We start from the raw sequence: 24,281 nt of genomic DNA, 5'->3' as shown, positions 1-24,281 counted from the left end.
TTAATTGTTAAATAATTAGTGGGGCTAACAGACGAAAATCATTAGATTTGTATTTAGATACAGTTAATAACTTAGCAGAGTTCACTGGCAGATGTAGGAAACGCTATCTAGTTGTGATTTGTTGAAAATATTATTCTATTGATCGCTATTCAAATTTTAAAAAGTAAAAACACATGGTCTCATTTATAAAAGAAACAGAATGAGAATCATTCTATGGTCTTCCAAAGTAAAAAAGAAAAGCAAAATTTCCCGAAAATGTCGAGAATTCGGCACAAAAAGTGGCATTTGCAGTTGAGAATAAGTTTGGGATGCAAACAGATCTCTACCAAATTTTGTTGGGTTAATGTTGACACAAATGTCGAAGATAGATATAAAAAAATCGGATTTAATCGACCAGTGCTTGACCCTAGAGACATCTATTGGAAAACGGCGGATGTAAAGCTGTACTAGATAGTGTCAACCTTTTTTATACTCTCGCAACCTGTTGTACAGTGTATTATAGTTTTGTTCACATAACGGTTGTTTGTGTCACCAAGAAATATAAGAGTTAGATATGGGGTTACATATAAAAAAATGATCAGGATGACGAGTGGATTTGAAATCCGGATGTCTGTCCGTCCGTCAGTCCGTGCAAGCAATAACTTGAGTAAAAATTAAGATATCTTAATGAAACTTGGAACACATGTTCCTTGGCACCCTGATGAGGCTGAATCGGTCCACTGCCACGCCCACAAAATGGCGGAAACCGAAAACCTATACAGTGTCATAACTAAGCCATAAATAAAGTTGTGAAAATGAAATTTGGAACATAGAATCCCATTAGGGAGGGGCACATTTGGATGTAATTTTTTTGGAAAAGTGTATATAACTCGCAACCCAATAAAACTATATAAACCAAACTTTCTGTAGTCGTTTATTTTAGCCATTTTCTTATACAGTCCAAAAATAAAATAAATCGGATAATAACCACGCCCACCTCCCATACAAAGGTTAGGTTGAAAATTACTAAAAGTGCGTTAACTCACTAACGAGAAACGTCAGAAACACCAAATTTTACATAAGAAATGGCAGAAGGAAGCTGCATTGAGATTTTTTTACAAAATGGAAAATGGGCGTGGCGTCGCACACTTATGGGTCAAAAACCATATCTCAAGAACTACTCGACAGATTTCAATGAAAAAATGAAAATTGTCCACTGGTTTATTTCAATAGGGATAATTTGTTATCTCGAATGTAAGCTGTCAACAATTTTTCCAAACAATTTTAAATAAAACTCCAATATTTTTTAATTTAATTAAAATTGACCATTAAACAATTTTAAATATTTTCACCATTATATATCATCTACACCTTGGGAATATTATTAAACAAATTAAGAGCCAATGGCTTTGTAATACGCATAATTATAATTCTTTATTCGGTGCATATATTGCTAATACGTAAAATATCAGCTGTAACATTCAAGAATCGGTAATTAAACCCTCTTAGCCTGCGCTTCTCGAACTTCTGCTTGGAAAATAACCTTTCCGACAAAATCGCCTGACTTGCCGTCATTAAAAATTGAGATCACTTTGTATATGCCCGTGGGTGGGATGACTGGAAGGAATTTCGAATCAAAATACAAGTCGCTCGCCTTTAAGTGACCCTACGGAAAGAAAACTTTTACATTCATATCGAATAACTGTTTATGTAATAACTATCAATCTAGTACTCACCACGTAGGGACATTTATGAATTACATTAGTGTTCGATTTTAGAATTCTTTTAATGATTGATATGTAATGTGAGCTTATTTTGTTATCCATAATGGCGCATAGATTACCCTTGACGTTGACAATGAAGGGCTGGAACTGATTAGCGTCATTCTTTTTGAATAATTGCGAGTGAATCTGAAAATATAGTTTCGTTGATTAAATATTTTTTTAGGAGATATCGTGGTGGGTTAGATACAGTTAGATTTTTCAGTGAGTTAACCACGTCCGTGTCCATATGCAGCGTAGATTTATCACGGTTCACCGGTTTCAATTTACAGCTGATATTTTGCACATAAGTGTCTGTGCCAAAGCACTCAACTTTAGTGGTTTTTACAACGAGTAGACCAACGGAGTGCTGAAAAATAAAGATTTATAAATTTTGTGGTTTCACAAGTTTCAAGAGCCTCTTTCGCTAACCGATATAAGAAGAGAAACCGTTAAGAGCTTGAGAAACCGAGTCGCAAAACATTTCTTCGTCATTGTGCCAGCAAATTTTGAATAGAACTAACTAATTACATTTCAATTTCATAAAATATTAACAAAATTTGTTGACCAAGTAATTGCTAGATAATTATTGGGGCTAAATAGTGTGTCGAAAATCATTATTTAGATTCAGATAATAACTAGACCTTATTGGTTGCTATTTAAATGTCGAAAGTAAAATCTCGTTGTGAATTATTGAAAATATTATTCCATTGGTAACAGCTGAAGTCAGTGAAGTCTTAAAAACAGCGTCCCATAATTTAGGAACCAGAAAAAGAAGATATTGGCATTCTAATAATATTCCGAAAGGATTAGCGAGCAAGGTCTGACTCTGTGCGTATATTTATTTGAACGCATTTATCCATAGAACTCAGAGAGACATGAATAAATGAATAGAGTTTGTACACATTTATTCATGTATCTCAATAATCCAACATTTCGTCATATTCCTATATGTAGAAAGGATCTAAGGTCATTAAAGTAATATGTGGGTTTTAATGTATATTTTTATATTTTTGATTATTTCAATCTTTTCTTAAGGTCGGCATCGATTTAAGGTTTCATTTGGGCTATTCATGAAAGGTATAAACCCATTATATGCCGAGCCAAATACAACAAAATTGTATAGTTGATTATTCTAATAGAGATAATAGGGTAGTTAGAATCTATACTTCGAACAATTGAACTTTGAATATTTAATAATTAATCTTTTTATCTATTTATATACATATACATATATACATAAAACCCGTTTTTCGTTGTCACGGCATAGCATGAAAACGGTTTGACCGATTTGGCTGATTCTATTTTGTGTGTATTCCAGGGGGTTTGAGGATGGTTCTTACGGAGAGACAATTTTAAAAAAATTGCCTGAAACAATCTAAAATTCACATTTTTCTAATCTCTCATACAAACAATTTGTATTCTATACTCGTATACATACATATGTATGTATATAATATAAAAACGAATTGCTGTTCGGTAGTCTCGCAAAAAGTCGAGAACTGCCACACCGATCTGGCTAATTTTAGTCTTGAAATATTTGAGCATGGCCAAGAAAGGTTTAGAAAGTAAGTCATTATAGAAAAATTCCGATTGGAAAGATTGTAATAACACAACTTTATTTGAGTTGACAACAAAAAAAAAAAATAGAAAACAAAAAATAATAATATTTTGAAGGTAGTCATTGTTGCTTTGTAAACATATTTTTTTCCACATACATATATCAAATATTTTAAATATTCTACATTTTAACTATTTGTACGCATATGTGATAAATATTTGCGTGTCAATGTAGCATCAAAAAAATTACTGAAATTGGTACATTTCGCCCAAACTGGTAACTCTAGTTACAATATCAAATGTCAAATAGAGCATAGATCTATTCGTAACTTCAAGCGCTTGAAGCAAAGCTTCATTTGGTCTCTTTTCATATGCTCTAGTATAGTTCTATTCAGTTTTGACAGTTCTCACAGCAAAGCAAGTAAAGCCAGCCAGCATTGGGTCTGGACCTTAAGTTTGCTTGCAACCGACCATTTTATACTCTCGGCATTGAAATTACTCCTAAATTGCAAATCAACGAAACACCAGTCGGCAAAATCGCCAAAAATAGCGCTATAGCAAGTTGATAATTTGGGAAGTACGGCGCATAAAAAATCGCTTATTTATACATAAAAGTGTTTTTGCAACACGATCAAACTGCGATTGTAGAAGCACTTGCTAGATATTGGAATTGGTAAGGTCACAGTTGACACCTCGATGGATTAATAACATTTCAAACAGATTTGTGTTTCTTCTGCCTCTTTCCGGACATAAAATAACAATATAATACCCATAATGGGCTGAGTGAACGACCAATATTGGTCGCAAAAAACAAAGATGTCGTCGATGTCAATGCGACAATTTAGAATTTCGTTACAGAAGAGCTGACACAGATACAAATTAGTATGACGTAGCCTACTATTCCAAAGGATTTTTATAATCATTGGAATTGCCTGGATTATCACCACTTAATTTAACATTTAAAAGTAGCATCAGTTGTCATCATGCTGTATGAATAACATAAATCAATCTCGACTTTATATGAACTTTGTATCGTCATCGAAGCCAAGCTTGATTGTACATATATCTTAGCCACAAAACGTGTGGCCGGGTCTGCTAGTTTTTAATAAAAATTGTAGTCATCACATCCAATATATTAAATTTCCCGGTCGAACATAGTTGAAGTTTTAACTAAAATCCGTTGTGTTTCGGATTGTTTTATATTGGATTTGAGATCTCCATTTTATCTCTTCTCAACGGTCATCATGACTTATTTCTATTTTTTTGTTTTTTTTTTTTTGTTTTTGCTTTTGGCCGTCAAAAGGCATAAACAATGTAGAATTAATCGTTTGTGTGAAAACAAGTAGACAAATTGCCAGAGATGCCAGCAATTAAAAAATGTTATGACATTGGAAAGCGTTGCCAGCAAAGATCAACGAACAAAGTGTACAAAAACAGCAAAAATATATGAGTAAATAAATAAATTCTGCAAACACAAAAACATGTATACTGATGTATATAGATATGTATGTACAGAGTAAGCAAACATGCTCGTGCCACAAAAGGATGCAATGAGAAATAAAAAATAAAACAGCAATTGCAATGCCAATTAATTTGCCTTTGGCAGCAATAAAACGGACAATTGTTATGTCGCAAATGTCTCAAATTGACAACAGACTCCAGAGACCATCGAGCATGAGTATAAAACTGGCGTTTAATCAGAAGTCATTGTCATTGCCAAAAGCTTAAACCAATAGACATTTGTCTTACAATTTAGGATTTTTTTTTTGAATTTTTTGTAATCATAACTTATGGGACATTTACTGGTAATAAATTTCGAAATTTTTGCATTTTTATAGAGTGTCACTTTTAAGCCTGAAATTTTTTTGTGCATAAAATATAAGTTAGCGGCTTTTAAAGTTATTTGCCACTGCTCATTAATAAGGGAATTAATAAACTGGGAATTACTTTTGATCAAACGAAAAATTTGAAAATTTGCTTTAGTCATAAATTCCATTAAACACACTCACAGCTGTGCTTTAACATAAGTACCCGCTTAACGTTAATGCAATGCAATTGACGCATTAAGTCAGCAACATTTCAAAAAGTTTTACTCACAATCTCGTCAGCACGTCTGGCAGCATTTCAATGTCGCATTTCGGTTTCACTTTTCGCTTGAAATTGTCACTTTCGGCTGACTGTGTGCGACTGGCGAGCTGTCAAGCGGATATGAGTTTGTATCTATTATATATTGTATTAGATGCTTACTCAAATTTGGGCTCACTAGTGGGGGCTAAGCTTTGTGAGTACAGGTCGCTAACCTCGGTACTCCTGCATCACTTTTTTCGATCCGAAATTTTTACTAAATTCACCGCAATATCGTTTTAGTAAGGTTGATTATATACTTATTCGCACTTGCCATTCGGTACAGAACTAGTTTGACAGAATTTAATTTGGAAACCCCGTTTTTTGAAATTCTCCAACTATCTTCGAGTTCAAAAAAGTTTTTTATGGCTTGCTCTCCGATCTTTTAACTTTTCTTCATTATCTAGCTCAGTGCATACTAATTTAGCATAATTCTCTTGAGAGTAGTTTACAACTTAATTCTCTCTCTCTCTCTCGCTCTCACCATCTTCTCTCCCTTTGGCCATTAATGAGCAGCTTCTAGTTAAGAAGTAAGTTGACACATTGCAGCTTTCACTTCGTTTATCCTCGAATTCCTATCAGCGGCAACTGAAATTCAATGCAGCAGCTTCTGCAGTAGCAGTGACAAGGCTACGGCACTGCTGCTCACACCCAAAACTCATCGAGTCAAATTTGCATTTCATTAGTTATGCAATTTAAACTTGTTTACAACGGTGTTGCATGCCTCAAAACGTGCAACCAACCAAGTTTAAGCCAAGTCAGGAATTGTGTAACTGAATATGTGTGAGCATCAATATACTCGTACATAAATGTTTGTACGCCGGCTTACCTCAGTTTACACTCTAATTTCCAGGTGTTTACGAGCCGAGTGCTCACATACAGTCAATCTCAAATAAATGTTTATAGATATTTATATGCCAAGCGCTAGACGCTTGCATAAATACTAGATTTGCAATTACAAACCCCAATCAGCGGAGAACAGACGCATAAAATATTTAAAACGAATACGAAAAGTTTGTGTATCTTTTAAGAAAATATTATGCCGAAGCTTAAGAGCACGAAATTTTACAAAATATTGATTTTCAGAAGATTTTTTTTTTTAATTTTTGTTTTAAATTCGCTTTACACAAGTCTGCGTTTTCATTTCATTTCGCTCAATTTGTTCCAACTTTAACTCGCTTATTGCGTTGGCGTAAATGCTCAATTTAATTAACTGACCACTGTTGCCGTTATCAACACCTGTGGCTACATTATCGCGCCAGCTTTTGTTGTTGCAACAAATTGTGCATGCTAAGGCCGCAGGATCGCAGCGCAAAAACAACACTGCGCTGCTAAAAGTCTGGAAAATCGGTATTAACGTCGAGCAGCGCAATTGCTTTCCGTTTGCCACCGTGAATTCGAGTTTTACAAATTGTTTACTGTTTCCTTAATTACTCTGGCTTTAAAGCTGACTTTTTGTCACATTAATTGCGCACTTGCCGCAAAGGCAGAAGCAGAGGCGTGGCGAAAGAGCGCATTGCAAATATTTAACAAAAGCCGTCACGTTTTAATTATGTGCGCGGCCTTGCTACCTTTTTTTATATTTTACTTCAGTGCCATTATGCAGCTCATAAATTTAATTGTGCCACAAGTTGTGGTGGTCTTTTGTTGCTTTCTGTTGCGTTGCAGGACAGATTTCGTACCAACCACAGGCGCTTTATAATTCTATTGACGAGAGCCTTTATTATACATATATTTTATATTTTATTATATAGTACTTGCCACATGTCATTAATGCAAAATTCATAAAAAAATCGTTAAGAAAAATCTTCACCTTTCGAATTTAAAATTTCGATATGTTCAAAAAATTTCGGGAATTTTTATACTCTCGCAGCAAATGTTGCTAAAGAGGGTATTATAGTTTTGTTCACATAACGGTTGTTTGTAACACCCAAAACTAAACGAGTTAGATATAGGGTTATATATACCAAAGTGATCAGGGTGAAGAGTGGAGTTCAAATCCGAATGTCTGTCTGTGCGTCCGTCCGTCCGTCCGTCTGTGCAAGCTGTAACTTGAGTAAAAATTGAGATATCTTGATGAAATTTGGAACATGTGTTCCTTGGCACCATAGGAAGGTTGCTTTCGAAAATGAGCAAAATCGGACTACTGCCACGCCCACAAAATGCCGAAAACCGAAAACACATAAAGTGCCATAACTAAGCCATAAATAAAGCTATGGAAATAAAATTTGGTATGAAGGATCGTACTACTAAGGGGCATATTTGGATGTAATTTTTTGGGGAAGTGGGCGTGGTCACGCCCCCTACTAAGTTTTTTGTATATATCTCGCAAACCAATAGAGCTATATAAACCAAACTTTCTACAGCCGTTTTTTTTAACCACTTCCTCAAATCCGAAAATGAAAGAAATCGGATCATAACCACGCCCACATCCCATACAAAAGTTAGGTTGGAAATTACTAAAAGTGCGTTAACTCACTAACGAGAAACGTCAGAAACACTAAATTTCATACAAGAAATGGCAGATGGAAGCTGCACTCAGATTTTTTTACAAAATGGAAAATGGGCGTGGCGTCCCCCACTTATAAGTCATAAACCATATCTCAGAAACTACTCGACCGATTTCAATGAAACTTGGTTTGTAATAGTTTCCTTACATCGCAATGATATGTTGTGAAAATAGGCCAAATCGCTTCACAACCACGCCTACTTCCTATATACCAGAACTTTGAAGACGATCTGAATCGTTTACTTTACAATATATAAAGAAAGTACTAGTGAAGATATCGGTGCAGAACTTTGCACAAATACTATGTTAATAGTGTGGCAGCCCCATTCTAAAAATCGCCGAAATCGGACCATAGGTTTTTAAGGCCCCATATATCGAATACGAGGACATCGGTGCTTCTAACCTAATATTATGGTTTCCAACTTTCAATGGACTTTAATCATTATGCTTAACTATTTTATCATTATTGCAAAAAACATATTCGCTTCCAAATCGCACAGAATTCTTGCCACACATTATGCAACTTACGCGGAATTAAGTTTATGTAGTCAATGAATTAAAATTAATTAACAAATCCATTATAACGGTTGGAATTGAATTAGATTATGCACACATATAATTGATTAATTAAATTATTTACGCGATTATGGCATAAATACCGCTACGTGCATCCGCATGCTGTTATTCAGCGAAAAAACGGCTAGAACGTGCCATATTTCCATGTTTATTGTAAAATTCGCAGCTTCGATTTTTTGTTTTTGCAATTGCGAATGCATGCGAAATATAAAATAACTAGTCACGAACGACTAGATTTCATGCACATACAACCATACATATACATATTTATATACTCATCAACGCATATCATTAGCTAAACATAGTGTTGATGTAACAACGTGATCTAATGCTTAATCTCATGATTGAAACGCTGATGTGATGTGCGCATCATGGCGGCTCACGGCTCATTTACATTTTTACACGATATCTTTAATAAAATGATTGGCAATTAATGATAAATACTTAACTGTTTGTATCGAAAATGTGACTCAAAAATCTTTTATTCTTTGGTTATCTCGTTGCAGTGGTCGCTCGTACAGCAAAGACAGTCAGAAGAGCTCGCAAAGCGATCTGAGCATGGCAAGCGCTGGTGGCGGTTCTCCGAAGCTTTTGGCTAAAACTCCGTTGCGTAAGTATTGCTTTAAGCTTTAATATTACTTTATTTACTTTATACTACATATATGCGTCCTTGAATGTTATTCACGTTACAGTTTTACATGATTTGACGTATTAAAAAAAAAGACAAAAGCAAATTCTAAATGTCAAACATTTTTTAAAAGCTTCAAAAGCTTTCAATACGCTCAGAGTTTTGTTGTGTAAGCTTTTATTCACTTTCTTGTAAAATTTCGTTGACTCAATTTTTTAACCAAATACTATACTTGACTGGACTACGTAATCGGATTGGCATCGAATTTATATCCGGTTAACGGCTGTCATGGCAACTGCAGTACCCAAAACTATTTGTGTGAATATACAACACAACTAAAAACTATATACATACATATATTTCATATATCCCGTTAGTAAGTGTGATCATGGTGTGCTTTTAGGCGTTCATGTTCATACTTCATTTTATTTGACTGTGTTTGAATGCTTTTTATGATTTCGTTGCCTACTTCTGAGCTGCTTCAAATAAACCACGTGCACGTGATCGATGAAATAAGGGAAAATAAACGAATTTATGAATAAAAAATTTAAATAAGTAATGAAATCAATATTAATTGTTAAGTAATTTTTTTATTTATAAATTTTATATACAACAAAGCAGAAGAGAGGAAATGATTGAGGAAACATATACAAATGTATATTAAAAATGTAATTGCTAGGTTCTTATAAATGTAAGAGAAAGCTTTTGTCAACCAAAATCTCTTTTGATCATTCGAAATTCTCTTTGATGCAACTGATTCTTCTTCTCATGTGGTGAGCTGCCTCATAAGCAGGTGTGCGTACAAGAAACACATATACATGTCTACAAGCAACAGTCTCCCACAAAAGACATTGTTTTTTTATTACACACAACAACAAAAAAATAAGAAAAGAATAAAAACAAATCAACATCAAGTGGAGGGGAGAGGAGTACAAAACGTGATGTAAGCATTTGTCAAGACCAGCAGAACAAGCGAACAAGCGATCGACTGACCGAGCGACTGAACGTAGCACCACCGGTCAGGTAGCTCAACAACCGGCTTTAGCAAGTTGATGTTGCAGGCGCAATCGAAAAAACAACAACAACAAAAACAATATGCTACTAAAATCAGGCAAACACTTCGTGTTTGTAAGTGTGTTGTGTGTGTGTGTCTTTGCGTGCATTGGTTACCACTTGCCTGTGTTTGTCAGCGACTTCTTCGCCGCACTCCGTTTTCATTGTGTTTTGTTTATTATCTTGTTTTACTTATAAACATGCAAGTATCTGCTTGTTTTTGTTTTTGTTGCGTTTTGCTATTTGCTGTTAGGTGGTTGTTTGCGCCGATATCTGAAAGATACACTCTGGCGCTGACATGCTGTTAAGTGATTCCTCGGCTTCTCTTTCGCCATCTCATCCGCTTTGGCTGCGCCATTCGTCGGTGTTACAGCGTGTCGGCGACTTGCTTGTTGCCGCTGCACACGATTTCTCGCCAGTCTGTCGCGAGTATTCAACGAAACGAAGTGTTGTTGCTGCTGGTAGCCGCTTCAACGCAAATGCAAACGGATCGATCGGTCAGCGGTCAAAATCATGTCGCATCGATCGAGTTGCAGTAGAATATAGTTTTTCCGTTTTTTTTTTTTTTGGTACAAAGTGAAAATGCAAAAATGTAACGCGAAGCCGAAAGTGATCGTGTTCCACATTTCGCAAGTTTTCAACGAAATTCCAAATTAAATTTCGATGTTTTTTAATAAACGACGACTTTATGTAGTGACCAGTGTAGAGTGCCTGACTAGATAAGGGTAAAAAATGCATAACTGTGTTTCTGAGATTTCCAATTACACGTGTTCTGCTGAGAACACCGCAATGGTATTTGTTTATGAAATGAACGGCGAATTGGAAAATTAAAGATTTGGAAATTTTGATGGTTTTGTAAGTTTGTGAGAAGTTCATTTATCGCTCATATGTGCCAGGATCGTGGTAACAACAACAAGTATCTTTAGTCGCTGAAGAATTGCTGCTGAGGAGTGTGAAATAATACAATTTGAAAGGAAAATTTAATTTACTTTTTGTTCAACTGAACTTTTGTTCTTTATCACGGAAAATGAAAGCAAAATGCGATTTGTAGAAATAGAAACTCAATTAGTCCAAATCTGTATTTAAGTGCTTTTAGTGCAAAGTGGCTTTTAATATTATCTTATTCCCTAGCCTATGCTGTTTTTCTTTAGAAAACTGTACGCACCCCTCTCATATAATCAGCTGGTTGGTTGGCTAAGAGGTGTGCGCAACAGCTGCATGGATAAGTTCAAAATACAGTGTGAACCCCTTGCACGAGTTCATCTTCATTTCATAATTATTTCTGTCTAGTAAATCACTTAATTTTTTGTATGTGAATTTTCCAGTTTTTTTCCTTATTCACTCTTCTTCGCCTCTTCCCTTATATTTACAAATTATTTAACATTTGTTCTAATATTTTTTTCGCTGCCTAGGTTTTGCTCACCGCAAAATGGCAGCCTGCCATTTGGGGCTCATTAAATTTCAACTACCGACCAAAAAACTGAAACAACTCACAGCCGCAAGTCAATACAACGCAACGCATTCAAGTACTTACTACAACAATGTATACTCAACCGTACTGACGCGTCGCGGGCGCAACGAACCGGCGACATAACACTTCTGGCATTTTAAGTCGGCAAGCGGACTCAAACACACCCGTGCCGTTACATATGAAATTTATATGGCTCACACACATACCCACACCTGCAAAACTCATTCACTGAGCTTAATGTATTTGGGTTTGGCATTAAGCTCGATATATTCTGCGACAGTTGTTGGCGCTTTTCGTACTGAGTTAGCGAATTTTTGAAATTCGATTTACGCATTTGCGAAAAATGTACGCGGCGCTGTTGCTAACTACTAGCCAAATATTTTGTACTGTTGTTGGCATTGCATAGTGCTTTTGCTTAGCTTTTTTCTAGACACGTTATTGGCATATTCAATTGACGGGTTTTTATGATAATGTACGCATTCGATGACGTCACTGTAAATTTAATTCTTATAAGCTATAAGCTTTTAGAGTAATCTCAACCTAAACCGCATTGTGACATTGTAAGCTAGTAAGCTGAGTTAAGTTGGATGCGGAAGGTGTTGATTTTGATTGTATTTATTTGTTTGAAATTCATTACCGAATACTAAGAGTAAAAACCCATAGACGATTCTTAACGACGTCTTCGGGTTTGATAAACCACAATATTGGCTTTTGTGGGAACTTTTCTTATAACAATCATTACAAGAACCCGCTGTTTTACTAGTTTTTTGGCCAACCAACTCGATATGTTACTTTGCATTTCTAAAAGCTCTTCACTATTAAGGGGCTAAGTGGGTCTCAAATTTATGTTTAATAATCTAATCAGCTACTTTTCGAATATAAAGTGTTTAACATCCTAGAGTCTTCCGGCGTCTGTATTGTTAATATTTAAAGAACCATTTTCCCGCCACACAGTAGACTATATTACGGTTATCTTTTCCCTGCATTGTATGTATGGTGTTTCTTCATTTTGAGCCAATTGTGAAACCAAAACACAAACAATGGTCACTCAGGAATGCCATCAGCTGCGAAACAGCTGTTTATCGGAGAATATAAAAATCCAGCATCTGCTGCAAATGTGTTCATTCATCTGATAAGCAGACCTGTGCTCGTACGTTTCACCTTTTATACTGCTTGCCTTGCAGTCTTTTCAATGCTTCTTTGCGCCTATTGTCTTCAAAAACGTGAACTGCGCATGAGCAGCGCCTGCAAGTGCAGTGCTTATATGAAAGTATAACGCAAGTGGTAATCTATTCTTTGATAGTAATTTCCTGTTTTATGGGCTTTCTTAATTTGTACCTCTTCAGCGCATCTACTTATTTGCTCAAATTAGCATTAAAATGTAGCTGAGTACCGCCGTGCGCTTGATTGGCGCCACGCTTACAATTAGAGGGTTCCAGTACGCTTTGTCGTGCCTGCGCAGTGTGGTCGCAGCGGTGGCACAGCTCAAAGTGTGCACTTGTAAATAAAACTCAAGTGGCTATAAATTTAAATAGAAATTTCACTCTTTTTTTATGTGAGTTGTTTAAGTCACGAGCTACACTCCCCGCCCGTGTCGGGCTGCATCTGTTCTCTCTTGGCGTCACATTTTTATGCTTTCCACTTTTCTATTTGCTGGTTTTATGCAGCAACTTTCTGTTTTCACAGATTTTACGACCAGCTCTTAACTATTTACTTAAAGTCAGCCAAATCATAAAATCATCGTTTGAGCACCTCCGCCATGGTATCTCCATGGTCTTTATGAGTTCAAACTGTGACCGCTGCTACTTGAGCAGGGCTGGTGCATTGAAATCGTGGTTTATTGTTTTTGTAGTGCTTATGAGAGATTGTTTTACTAAAGAGCGTTGATTAAATTCTGGAAGAAAGCTGCGTTTTGCCAAATATTTAGTAAAAATTTGCTTAATTTTTATTTTTAAGAAAATTTTGAGTCTTTCTTTGAATTTTGTCGCAATTTTACGCTTAATTTATATAATTTTCTGGTTCATTTTCACATAAATGACATAATACCATATGTGGATGTGCTATAATTGTGCTAATTATGGAGTTATGTACTTATTTATGTTTTGTTTTTCTTTTGCTAAACAATTTCATTATTCCGGAATTTTTTGTTTTAATTTTCATTTAACTCTTTGTTTATGGTCACGGTCGTGGCTATGTTCAACACCACTTCCACTTCCTGTGCCACTGTCACCGACCTTGTCTTGTGTTGTTGCCAGCACATGTGTGATATATATACTCATATGTATCTATACATTGTATCATCCAAAGCACAAATGTGTGTTTGTGTGTAAATTTCGCTCTTTGCAAAATGCAATTATCACATTTACCTAACCAGCATAGCGGTGGCCATGTTGAACATGCGGTGGTCGCCGTTGCGCATTCGCTCACAGACACACGCACAATCTACGCGTACCCCCGCGTGGTAAACGTAATACATATTTGAAGGCAATCACTGCTCGTCAATGGTCGGTTTCAACGGTTTCAACTGGTGGCGTTGTTGTCAACACCAACATTGTTGTCACTGATTGTTGTCGCTTCGCTGTGGCTTTTATTTGTCAAAGCGCTGTTGTTGCTATTGTTGTTGTGTTTATACACCTGTATGTATTGCTGTTGTGATACAAATATTTACTTAATACCAGTATACTCATGTCTATACTCATGTTTTTGCGGCACGTGCAATGGTTTATAGAGAAAAATCTGCGCTTTTATTAACTCTACTATGCTGTTATTGTTGTTGTATGCCGTAGTATGTGCGACATAGCATTTATAGTTGACGCAAATGCGTCGCAATTAAATGTCTAATTTAGCTTTATTCGATGCATTTCAATGAATTAAATGGTCAATTATATACAACTAGATGTGAAAGTGTGTGTTTGTATGTGATGATTATGCAGGTGTGATGACGCAATACTTGGACTTGGTATGTGAGTTGAATGAAAGCGGTCAAGTGGAAAAAAAAACCTAACTGGACTATGTACATACTTATATATGAATATGCTTCCATATACAAAGAGCCTTTGACTCTTTTCTTAAAATTTTGCGGTTTTCTCTACCTTTTAACACTTAAAAAGATTTTTTTTTTTACATTTGTACTTTAGTATATTTATATATTTGCCATATTTGCTCGCCTTCTGCGCCTTTTTTGTGAACTTTCAAACCTAAAAGGGTTCATCCTCTTCCAAAAATTTTTTTTTATTATTACAAATATTGACTAACTTTATCGGATTTTTTTTCTGTCAAAAATTAGTTAGAAAAGTGTACCATTACTGCCGAGAGAGAATTTTGTACTCATTTCTTCAGTTTTAGATGTAGCTTGAACCGTAATTCATGATTGTCATGGCATATGATTCATGATTACAATAGCATATGCACATATCTAGTCTTTTACACTTCAAATTCAATATCTCACAAGCTTTTTACTAATTTTGTTGCCATTGTTTATTCAGACAACCATTATGTGTAGCTTTGCCGTCTGACAGTTTCTGAATAGACCGACCACGAATCACGGTCAGGCAACAGCTATGAATTTGAATAATAATTGTGTTAAGCGCAAATCATCGCCAGCATTGTTTCACTCCATAGTAATTTCCTACTTTCATTTCATAAACCGCAAATCTTTCATGACCAAGCATTGTGCGGTCTCAATTTTAGACACAACAGAAGGTAAGAATATGCATATGCACAGACACAGCCGTATAAAAGACAATATAGTGTCTGTATCTAGGCTTTTTTGGTGTGTGCTGTCTCTCGCCTCTTTTACACACATTCTACCATATTTGACCGCAACAGAGCCATTTGCTAAATTTCTAAATGACAGAGCAAATTTAGCAACACGGCGCTAAGTACACAAAGCTGAGCTTGAGCTTTTCGGCACACATACATACATACGGCTATTGTGTCTTTTTGTTGCAGTGAGTTGGGTGTTGGTCACTAAAATGGGTCATTATGGTTAGTAATACGTACCAAGACCTTAGAAAATTGAAACCAGGAAGAGGTTGAGTCTAAATAGTTACTTTGATTATGAATTGCGAAAGCTGTGAAGAAAGTTTTGTGATAAAGCTTTTATTGAGCTTTCACCTACGACACAAACTTGAATAAGTTCAAATATTCTCTCCAAAAGCATTACGGATGCTTCGCTTCTCATAGTAGGGAGAAGACTAATAACAAAGCACCAGTTTTAATCAATTCTTTACACCTAAGACCACTAATTGAGTGAGTAAATAAGTGGCATGTGGTAGCTAATGCGTAGCAGTGTTGACTTCATTCAACTCCGTGGTGAATTTATTGAGATTTAGAATATTCAGAGAGGTAATTGACCCACGAAAATTGATGGGCCCAGCACCGCAGCAATCGGTTTAATGACCGCAATTGTTGTAATTGAGTGGTAGTGATGCTCGGAAATGATGGCATTTTTTGCAAAATGATTATAATATGCCGCTTTTGACTTTTTTCGCTGCGAATTAATTGAAATGAGTTGTAATTTTTCAACGCTATGTAAAGAGTTGTTTGGCTCGCATGCGAAGCAAATGTGAAAAAGCAACTAGCTTAGGAGAACTGTTATTAAGCTGAATTTATTAGGCTTCTCATGACTAACTACTGCGCAGTTTTCGCAATTCGTCACACCACCTTTCTTTAGCAACGGGCAAATCTTTTTGTACTTTGTCGCTTTTGTTGGCTCTTCCTGCTTCTTAATGCCGTCACTCGCTACTTTAGCATGGCATCGCTGCGAAATCAGCAGTAAAGGTAAGAGTCGAGTATGTAGACACACAAAGGAGTGAGAGACAAGCGGAAAGTGGGGGCGATTAGGTTATAGGTACACTTAAAATTTTTCTACAAAAGCTGATCATTTAGACAATTAAATTTGATTATGTGAGTAGAAGTCGAGAGCTGAGTTAGCAATACTTTCGGCGAACCAGGTGAACTGGTCGGAATGGACTTTAGTCAGCTCATAGAACTCAAAGCGCTTCGACAATATACATATAAGAGCTTTCTTGGCGATCCATACTCAGTATATTAGCATCAAAATGAACAATTGATTTTAGTTGTCGAAGTGGTATCTCTAGCTATACTTGTCGCGAGTCACGCTTAACCTAACTTAACATAACCTATGATTCAATAATGGATTTCATAGTTTCTAGGATTTCGTAAGTAGAAGATTTACTGAAGAGGCAACAGGGGAATATTTCTCGGGTCTCTATCACCATTTTCTTCAAATTTGGTCCCCATTTGAGAATTTTTATCATAAAAATCACCTCTTCTCCTTTGAATTCACTCGGAAGTACATTCTTTAAAAACATAATCTAACTACTGTGCTCTAAACTATTCACAGCAAATAATTTTTCAAGTGTAGCCATGAATGGTGAAGCTCAGCAACCGGCCTGCTCGCAAGACAAGCCAGCCTTATTTTCCGCGCAGTGGCAGCTCAGAGACGCTTGTTAACACGTTACGCCATGCGGCAATTTAAAACAATAGAATCACACACAAACGCGCGCACACCAAGAAGCGTCTTCGTCACATATAATTTCGTGAAAATAAAACCGAGGAAAATAAATAACTCAATGGAAAAATTTGCGAGAAAAATTAACAGCCGCGGAAAAAAGTGAATTTGAACTGCAAATTTTCACATGCAACTGCAGCGAAGGTTCACTGTGAGTCTTTGTTGTTGTAGACACATATGTGTGTGTGTGTGTGTGTGAAAAGAAAATTCGCGCAATTTGATTGTTTCTAGATAATGGAGAATGACGACGACGGGAGCAGAGTTGCCTCATGCACTTTAAACCAACATTTGCGAGCTCTTTTGTTGGCTGATGGAGGCATGTTGTTGTTGTTGCTGTATGCAACTACTTATGGTAAATCAACACCACTAATTGTGAGAATGAATGCAATGTGAAAATCTCAAAATGCACAAAACATGACATGTGCAAGGCAGCAAAAACAAAAGAAAAAACAGTGAAAATGCTTAATAATAACAAAGCACAACAACAACAACACAATGTATAGTCTTCACATAAGGCGAATGTATTTCAAGCTTCTTTTTGTGTGTCAAGCCAGCGTTTCTTGCCACAGCGCACCGGAAATGCTCAGTGCCGACGCCACAACCAACGCTGAAAGGCATTTCCGCGAGCGTTAATTTAATTTCCAATGTTAAATGGAATTCATGAAAATTAAGTTGTTGTTGGTGGGGAAATGTGAATTTAAATGCGAATAACTTAACTTTGCGCCCTCTGCATTTATTTTGCTCATCATGCAAGCAGTTAACACTTTTGCGCTAATAAATAGCAGCAGGCACTTTACGCTATTTCGAGCACTTGCACGCATTGACAGCGAACGTCGCATTCGTTTTAACCGTTATTGAGCACCCATACGCCGCGTTGCACCCCCACAAAATGGCCTCATAAAGCATATTTGCGAGTGGGTGTGTGCGTCGTGTGGTGAAAAATCGATTAAAGCAACTGCGCTGACAAAGCCGCAAACCAAAAGCACAGAGAAAAGTAAAAACAATAAAAACACTTGCTTTATTTGCGCCGAACAGCGGGGCAAAACTCAATAAAGTGTGAAATTTCCATTGGCAAATGCCATAATGCATTTACTCGTGCAACAACAACAGCAATAATGCGCCTCATTACCATGCCACGTCATGCCATTATATAATTATGCTCATAAACAGCACATGCAACAGCAGCGGCGAATGCTCAGAATATTTCCATTTAATTATAAAATATAACTGTTGCAATTTGTCCACTCCTCCGCATGCGTTTGTGTGTGTGTATGTGCGGGAGATTAAAGTGCACCAAGCTCAGCTGGGATTATGGAGACTCGCATATAATTGAATTATTAATCAGCAATTCATTAAGGATTACATGACCATACTGCAGTGGGGGAGAGGAAGGACGAGTGGCCATTGTGCAGATAGGAAGATAGGATTTCAAAATGTAACTCTGTAGTTGGTTTGCAGGCTATTATGGCAACTGTGCTGCAGGGAAAAACATAAAATGTTGCAATATAAATCCGCTTAAGTAGCATCAGTAGAGTTCACTGATTATAGTGCGGTCTAGCTATAAAATTAGACACTCTACTCAAGGGATTGTGTCAGCTGGAATAGCAACTAGTAGCTAACATAGTAACAACGGTGTTTTGTTTGACTTGAGTTAGTTATATAGTTGTTGTTGGAATTTTCAAAACAGTGAAACAGTTAATTTATGTTCATTTATAGTTAAACTAGTTATGACTGTGCATCCTTCAGAGCTGCATTAGTTCGATTAGACAGGTTCCTACAGGGTTCATATAGTAAGGAAGCTTTAGGTATTTATGTAGACTTAAGAGATTAATTTTAAGATTAAACCAGAAAAAACGTTAACTTCGGCTGTACCTAATGTAAGCTAATATACCCTTCACAGGTGCATTTCTTTTAGTAACTATGTGTTTAAGCAAATCTAAAGACGTAAGAAGAAGTAAGTAAGTTTTACTAATTCTTTTTGCCGGGTTGTTTGCTAGAAACATTAAGGTTATATAGTTAACCGATCTGAACAATTTCTTTGGAGATTATATTATTACCTTAAGCAGTAATCCATGTCAAATTTCGTGAAGATATGTAGTAAAATGCGGAAGTTTTCCATACAAGCCCTTGATTCCGATCGTTCAGTTTGTATGGCAGCTATATGATATAGTGGTCCGATATCAGCAGTTCTGACAAATGAGTAGCTTCTTGAAGAGAAAATAACATCTGAAAAATTTCAAAACGATATCTTAAAAACTGAAGGACTAGTTCGTATATATACAGACAGACAGACAGACGGACATGGCTAAATCGACTCAGTTCAACATACTGATCATTTATATAGTATATACTTTATGGGGCCTCCGACGCTTCCTTCTGGGTGTTACAAACTGCGTGACAAACTTAATATACCCTGTTCAGGGTATAAAAACGAAAATTTTTTCAGGTCAGATAGTAGATAGTTTATTGCTTTTGGTATACTTTTCTGGAGGAAAAAATTAGCAGAATTTAAGCTCTATCTGAGGAGGCAGAGCGAAGCATTAGTTCAAGGACAACATTTATATCTGCCTCTTCAAAGTGAAACCTGCCTGCTCCTGCAGAAAGCTAATTTCACCACTTATTTTAAGACTTTTTCTCAACAATGACTTCAAATGAACTACACCGCGAAGTCGAACTAGCCCCAAATTGAAATTAAAATTTTAATTAATAATAAAAACGTCATAACTGTAGCTGTTAAGTATGCAAAATATCAACTTTTATGCTGTAATAGCCCGACTAAAACGTTATCAATTAATTTGTTTAAGCCATTAAAAGTATTTATGCGCCAATTCAACGCCATTTCATACGATACAAAACGCTCGTCGATACGAGACCGTCAAAATTTCATGTTCAATCAAATTATACATGTTTTGAAGCGTTTTTATGGCCAGATAATTAACGTCATTTACCGATTGACTAAGAGCGGCGAGTGGCCGCTATAAGTGATGCTGTCAACCTCAATTTTCATGCGAAATTTAAAATTGTAAAAAAGCGAAATTAAATTAGATTTCAACATAATGGAATCACTATTCGTTAGCAACATTTTCGCATGTGTGACTCGCCACTTAATAAGCGCCACAAAAAATAAACCGAAAAGTGAATTAGAAAATATTTAGTTTGCCAAAGTGGCTCTTACAATGAATTGGCAATCATTAAAGCCATAATAATGTTGCGCACTACATTTCGCCTGAAAAACGCTAAAAAATGGTAAGCCGTAAAAATTGAAAATAATTTGCGTTGTTGTTGTACACTTTTTGCGCATTTGACTAAATCAAAATTGCCAGCCAGCCAGCCAGCAGATGTGGCAAGATGCTGCGCAGTCGACACACATTTGGGGCGGCAGCCGCCTGCTGCAGCCAGAGACAATAAAAAACGCATTCATGCAACGAAACGGTTTTGCATAAATGTAGAATCATTTGGCTGCTTCTCGTTCGTTGCATTGCCACGCACTATTTGCTTATTAATATTTATGCATTGCACACGTTCGTGTCTGTATGTATGGGTGTGCGTGTGTCTTTATTGTGTTTACGTAAATTCACTCATTAAATTCGAACACATTTTATTTTGTTGGCTGGCTGGCGGTTTTGCATGTTCTTGTCTAAACAAACGCTGCGGCTGCTCCGCTTTTGACGTCAATACATCAAAAGTAAAGAAATAAAAACAAAACGCGAATCCATTAAACTTAAGGCAGCGGCTACTGAATGTGGCAGGGTCTGTGTTTGTGTGCGCTAATTTTCTCGTTGCCAAAAATAAATTTGCATCGCCATTGCACGCACAAGCCGACATTTCTGCACATTCATGCATTCATAAAGTTCCACAAGTGTCTGTGTGTGTGTGCGAATTGCGTGGTTTCGCCAAAATGAACGCTGTGGAAAATGTGCGTGCCACGCATGTTCCGCTATTCGTGCACTAATTTCAGTTTTATCGATATTTTCGAAATAATTTATGTCAGCGCAATATTTCACTTGTCATTTAGTTTATGTGCATTAGCGAGAATAATATTGATTTAGCTTATCTCATAATTGGTGGACTAAAACTCAGAACACACACCAATCTTTGAGATTGGGGCTTAATAGCATGACGCGTCTTCCTGTTGAATTGAAATATCCTCCTAGTCCAAATCAATTTCTGACTAAGCTAACCACTATATTGCTGTCTGGTGACCAAAGTAATATTTTTATACCCTGAACAGGGTATATTAAGTTTGTCACGAAGTTTGTAACACCCAGAAGGAAACGTCGGAGGCCCTATAAATTATATATATAAATGATCAGTATGTTCAACTGTGTCGATTTAGCCATGTCCGTCTGTCTGTCTGTATATATACGAACCAATCCTTGAGTTTTTAAGATATCGTTTTGAAATTTCGCAGATGTTATTTTCTCGTCAAGAAGCTGCTCATTTGTCGGAACTGCCGATATTGGACCACTATATCATATAGGTGCCATATAGACTGAACGATCGGAATCAAGGGCTTGTATGGAAATCTTCCGCATTTTACTACATATCTTCACGAAATTTCGTGTGAGTTATTGCTCATAGAAATAATTTAATCTCCGAAGAAATTGTTCAGATTGGTTAACTATATAACCTTAATGTTTCTAGCAAACAACCCGGCAGAACCCCAGAATTAGTAAAATGTTTTCTCTTTCTTTACATACTTTTTCTTACGTCTTTAGATTTGCTTAAACACATGGTTACTAAAAAAATTGCACCTACTTCGGTACAGCCGAAGTTAACGTTTTTTCTTGTTATGAAAGAAATATTGACCAGAAATGCTAAGAGAGTTGAGTCCGGAGTCCTTGGCGGTTATAAAGTCGGATTCATTCCTGTTGCGTAGACCTCTAAACTCTTGGGAAAAGTTTTAATAGTGTTGTTTTTTACACCTAGAGGTCTTGAATTTTCCCCGAGGAGAGATAACGCCGCCTATCTGTAAAGATTTTCAATAAAATGACTTTTCCGCATATATTTGCTGTAGATTCGAATCCATATTATTTAAATACTATATTGGAGATGCTCGGGTAGAAACACAGCTTGTCTATATTTTTATTTTGAAGGAGTACAATCGTCAGCAACTTTATTTATAGCAATATTCTCACACCCATCCCCATTCGAGTGTAATTTTCGAAGTTTCAATGTTGTCTCTGATTGTTCTTAATGGCATAAGTGCACACATACAGACAAATCTAATATGTTGTTGTTGTTGGCATAAATGCATTCTAGTCTTTGTCTTTATTGTGAACTTCCGGTCATTTTCGCTGTTACTCGTTGTCGCTTATTATTTTTATTGCTCTTGCGCTGTTCGCATTTGAAAGTCGCCACTGTCTGGTCACCACTCAGCACCCATTTTGCTGTGTGCTATTATCTGGGACTATTGAAAATCCCATTTATTCGCATAAAAAGTGTTGAAAGTTTCTTTTAGTAGCGAAATTGCGTGAATTTTCTGGTATGTTGCGCAGCTGAAATGACGTCGTGTGAACTCCATTTTCATAATATTCTTTATTGTTCACATTTGTTTGTATTATGTCATTTTACTATTTATTAGATCGTTTACCTCTCCATCATAAATATGCGTCCTTTTTACTCTCAATTTGACCGACAGTGCTCTATAGTGTCATTAAATATTCTAGCTTAAGCGAAAATATCGAAAGCACCCTTGTGTACTGTTAGCTAAAATACCCAAAAGACACAAATGCCGCATATGTTAAACAAACACCAAGTAAATGTGCATATTTCATTAACTTTGCCCTAGTTGAGCTTATCTCCGTCGTACTTTGTGACCTCTGCAGAGCTGATGAAATATGCAGTAACGGTACTTTGCAATTCAATTATGCGATTATGATGTGAGACAATTAATTTTCTGAATTTTCTTTGCGCTGAAGTTACCCAACTTCCTCATTGGCCATTGATACCCAAAATAGTTTCCGCTTCTCTGTCTCTCCACCTTCATATGATTTATGAATTCAATTCACACATAAATTGCTTGAACTTCCTCCGCATCACCTCGCTCTTCGCCACTCCACTCTTCTAAAATGCAACATGCAGCAGACAATTGGTGTGCGGCATATCAAATCCGCGCGCGCCTTTATTAAGTGCCTATAAATGTCAGCAAATCCCTTGACACTTAAACCAGCGCATTTCGTAGGTATTTTGTTTCCATATACCGTTAATTGTACCTCGAAATTTTCCGGAATTTTTTAGCGTGTCTTGAGATCTACATATGTACATGGCTACATATGTTTGTGCCTCATGCAACAAAACGGCTAATTTCGTCTGAGACACCTCGTTGGGTGCATGTTGCATGCTGTTGTCGCTATACATCAGAATGTCATTAGCGCCGGCCTCGTTGCCAAATAGCGACTTGCAGCTTCATTATCTACAGGCAGTATTTATAGATTTTTAGACCGGGCGCGTCACGAGAGGCGGATGTCACCTTGAGTTTTTGAAGCAGGAAATTCGTGGCTATTTTTAAAGAACTCTAAATAACTGTGTGATACGCACGAGCTATTTGAGGTTATGTGCGGGCTTTTATATGCTCGATGGAGATAAGTGGAAATATGTAAAAAATTGATTGATTTCAGCAAAAGGCTTCTTAAATAAATGTAAAAACAGCAACAAATATGATGAAAAGAAGATCTAAAAAAATTTCTTTAAATAAAATTTATTTTATTTTTATTTATTTTTTCCAATCTACATATATCTATGAATATAGCTTTATATAACTTATAGTATGGAATTAACGCAATATGTTGCTATTTTTGAAGCGCGAAGTACTTGTGAGTGAGTGTGCCATTTCAATTATGTGCAAGTGCAAAGTAATAACTTGTGGTGCCACTCTGTCCCATTTTGCTCAAAGAGCTCACGCATGCAAACACTTTGCGCGCTGCAACGCCCATGTTGTCAGTTTTAATTTTGTGCCACTGTGTTTTTTGCAGCTTTATGCAACACCTGCCACGCGAATTCAAACGCACGCACCATTGCACACACACACACACACTTACATACGCAAAAGCAAGAATTTATGCGTGGCGCTTGGCCCTCCATAA

General features: G+C 36.5%; 2 protein-coding genes across 2 annotated transcripts in view; one reads left to right on the top strand and one right to left on the bottom strand.

Moving 5' to 3' along the window:
• The window catches only part of LOC105209729 (uncharacterized), a 116,750-nt gene that overhangs the window by 40,803 nt on the left and 51,666 nt on the right, over window positions 1-24,281 (top strand). Inside the window, exon 3 of the mRNA XM_054227567.1 lies at window positions 9,015-9,118. Coding sequence (XP_054083542.1) covers window positions 9,015-9,118 — 104 coding nt within the window. The remainder of the gene's footprint in view (window positions 1-9,014; window positions 9,119-24,281) is intronic.
• Window positions 1,398-9,099, bottom strand: LOC114803673 (uncharacterized). Its single transcript, XM_054227579.1, has 4 exons — window positions 8,958-9,099; window positions 1,951-2,109; window positions 1,716-1,889; window positions 1,398-1,645 (listed from the first exon to the last, which is right to left on the bottom strand). The coding sequence occupies exons 2-4, from the start codon at window positions 1,987-1,989 to the stop codon at window positions 1,475-1,477; spliced, it is 384 nt and encodes a 127-aa protein (XP_054083554.1). The 5' UTR covers window positions 1,990-2,109; window positions 8,958-9,099; the 3' UTR covers window positions 1,398-1,474.

Source organism: Zeugodacus cucurbitae, chromosome 3, assembly GCF_028554725.1.
Source record: "Zeugodacus cucurbitae isolate PBARC_wt_2022May chromosome 3, idZeuCucr1.2, whole genome shotgun sequence".
Lineage (NCBI taxonomy): Eukaryota > Metazoa > Arthropoda > Insecta > Diptera > Tephritidae > Zeugodacus > Zeugodacus cucurbitae.
The sequence above is the reverse complement of the archived record's forward strand: the minus strand, read 5'-3'. Positions and strand labels throughout refer to the sequence as shown.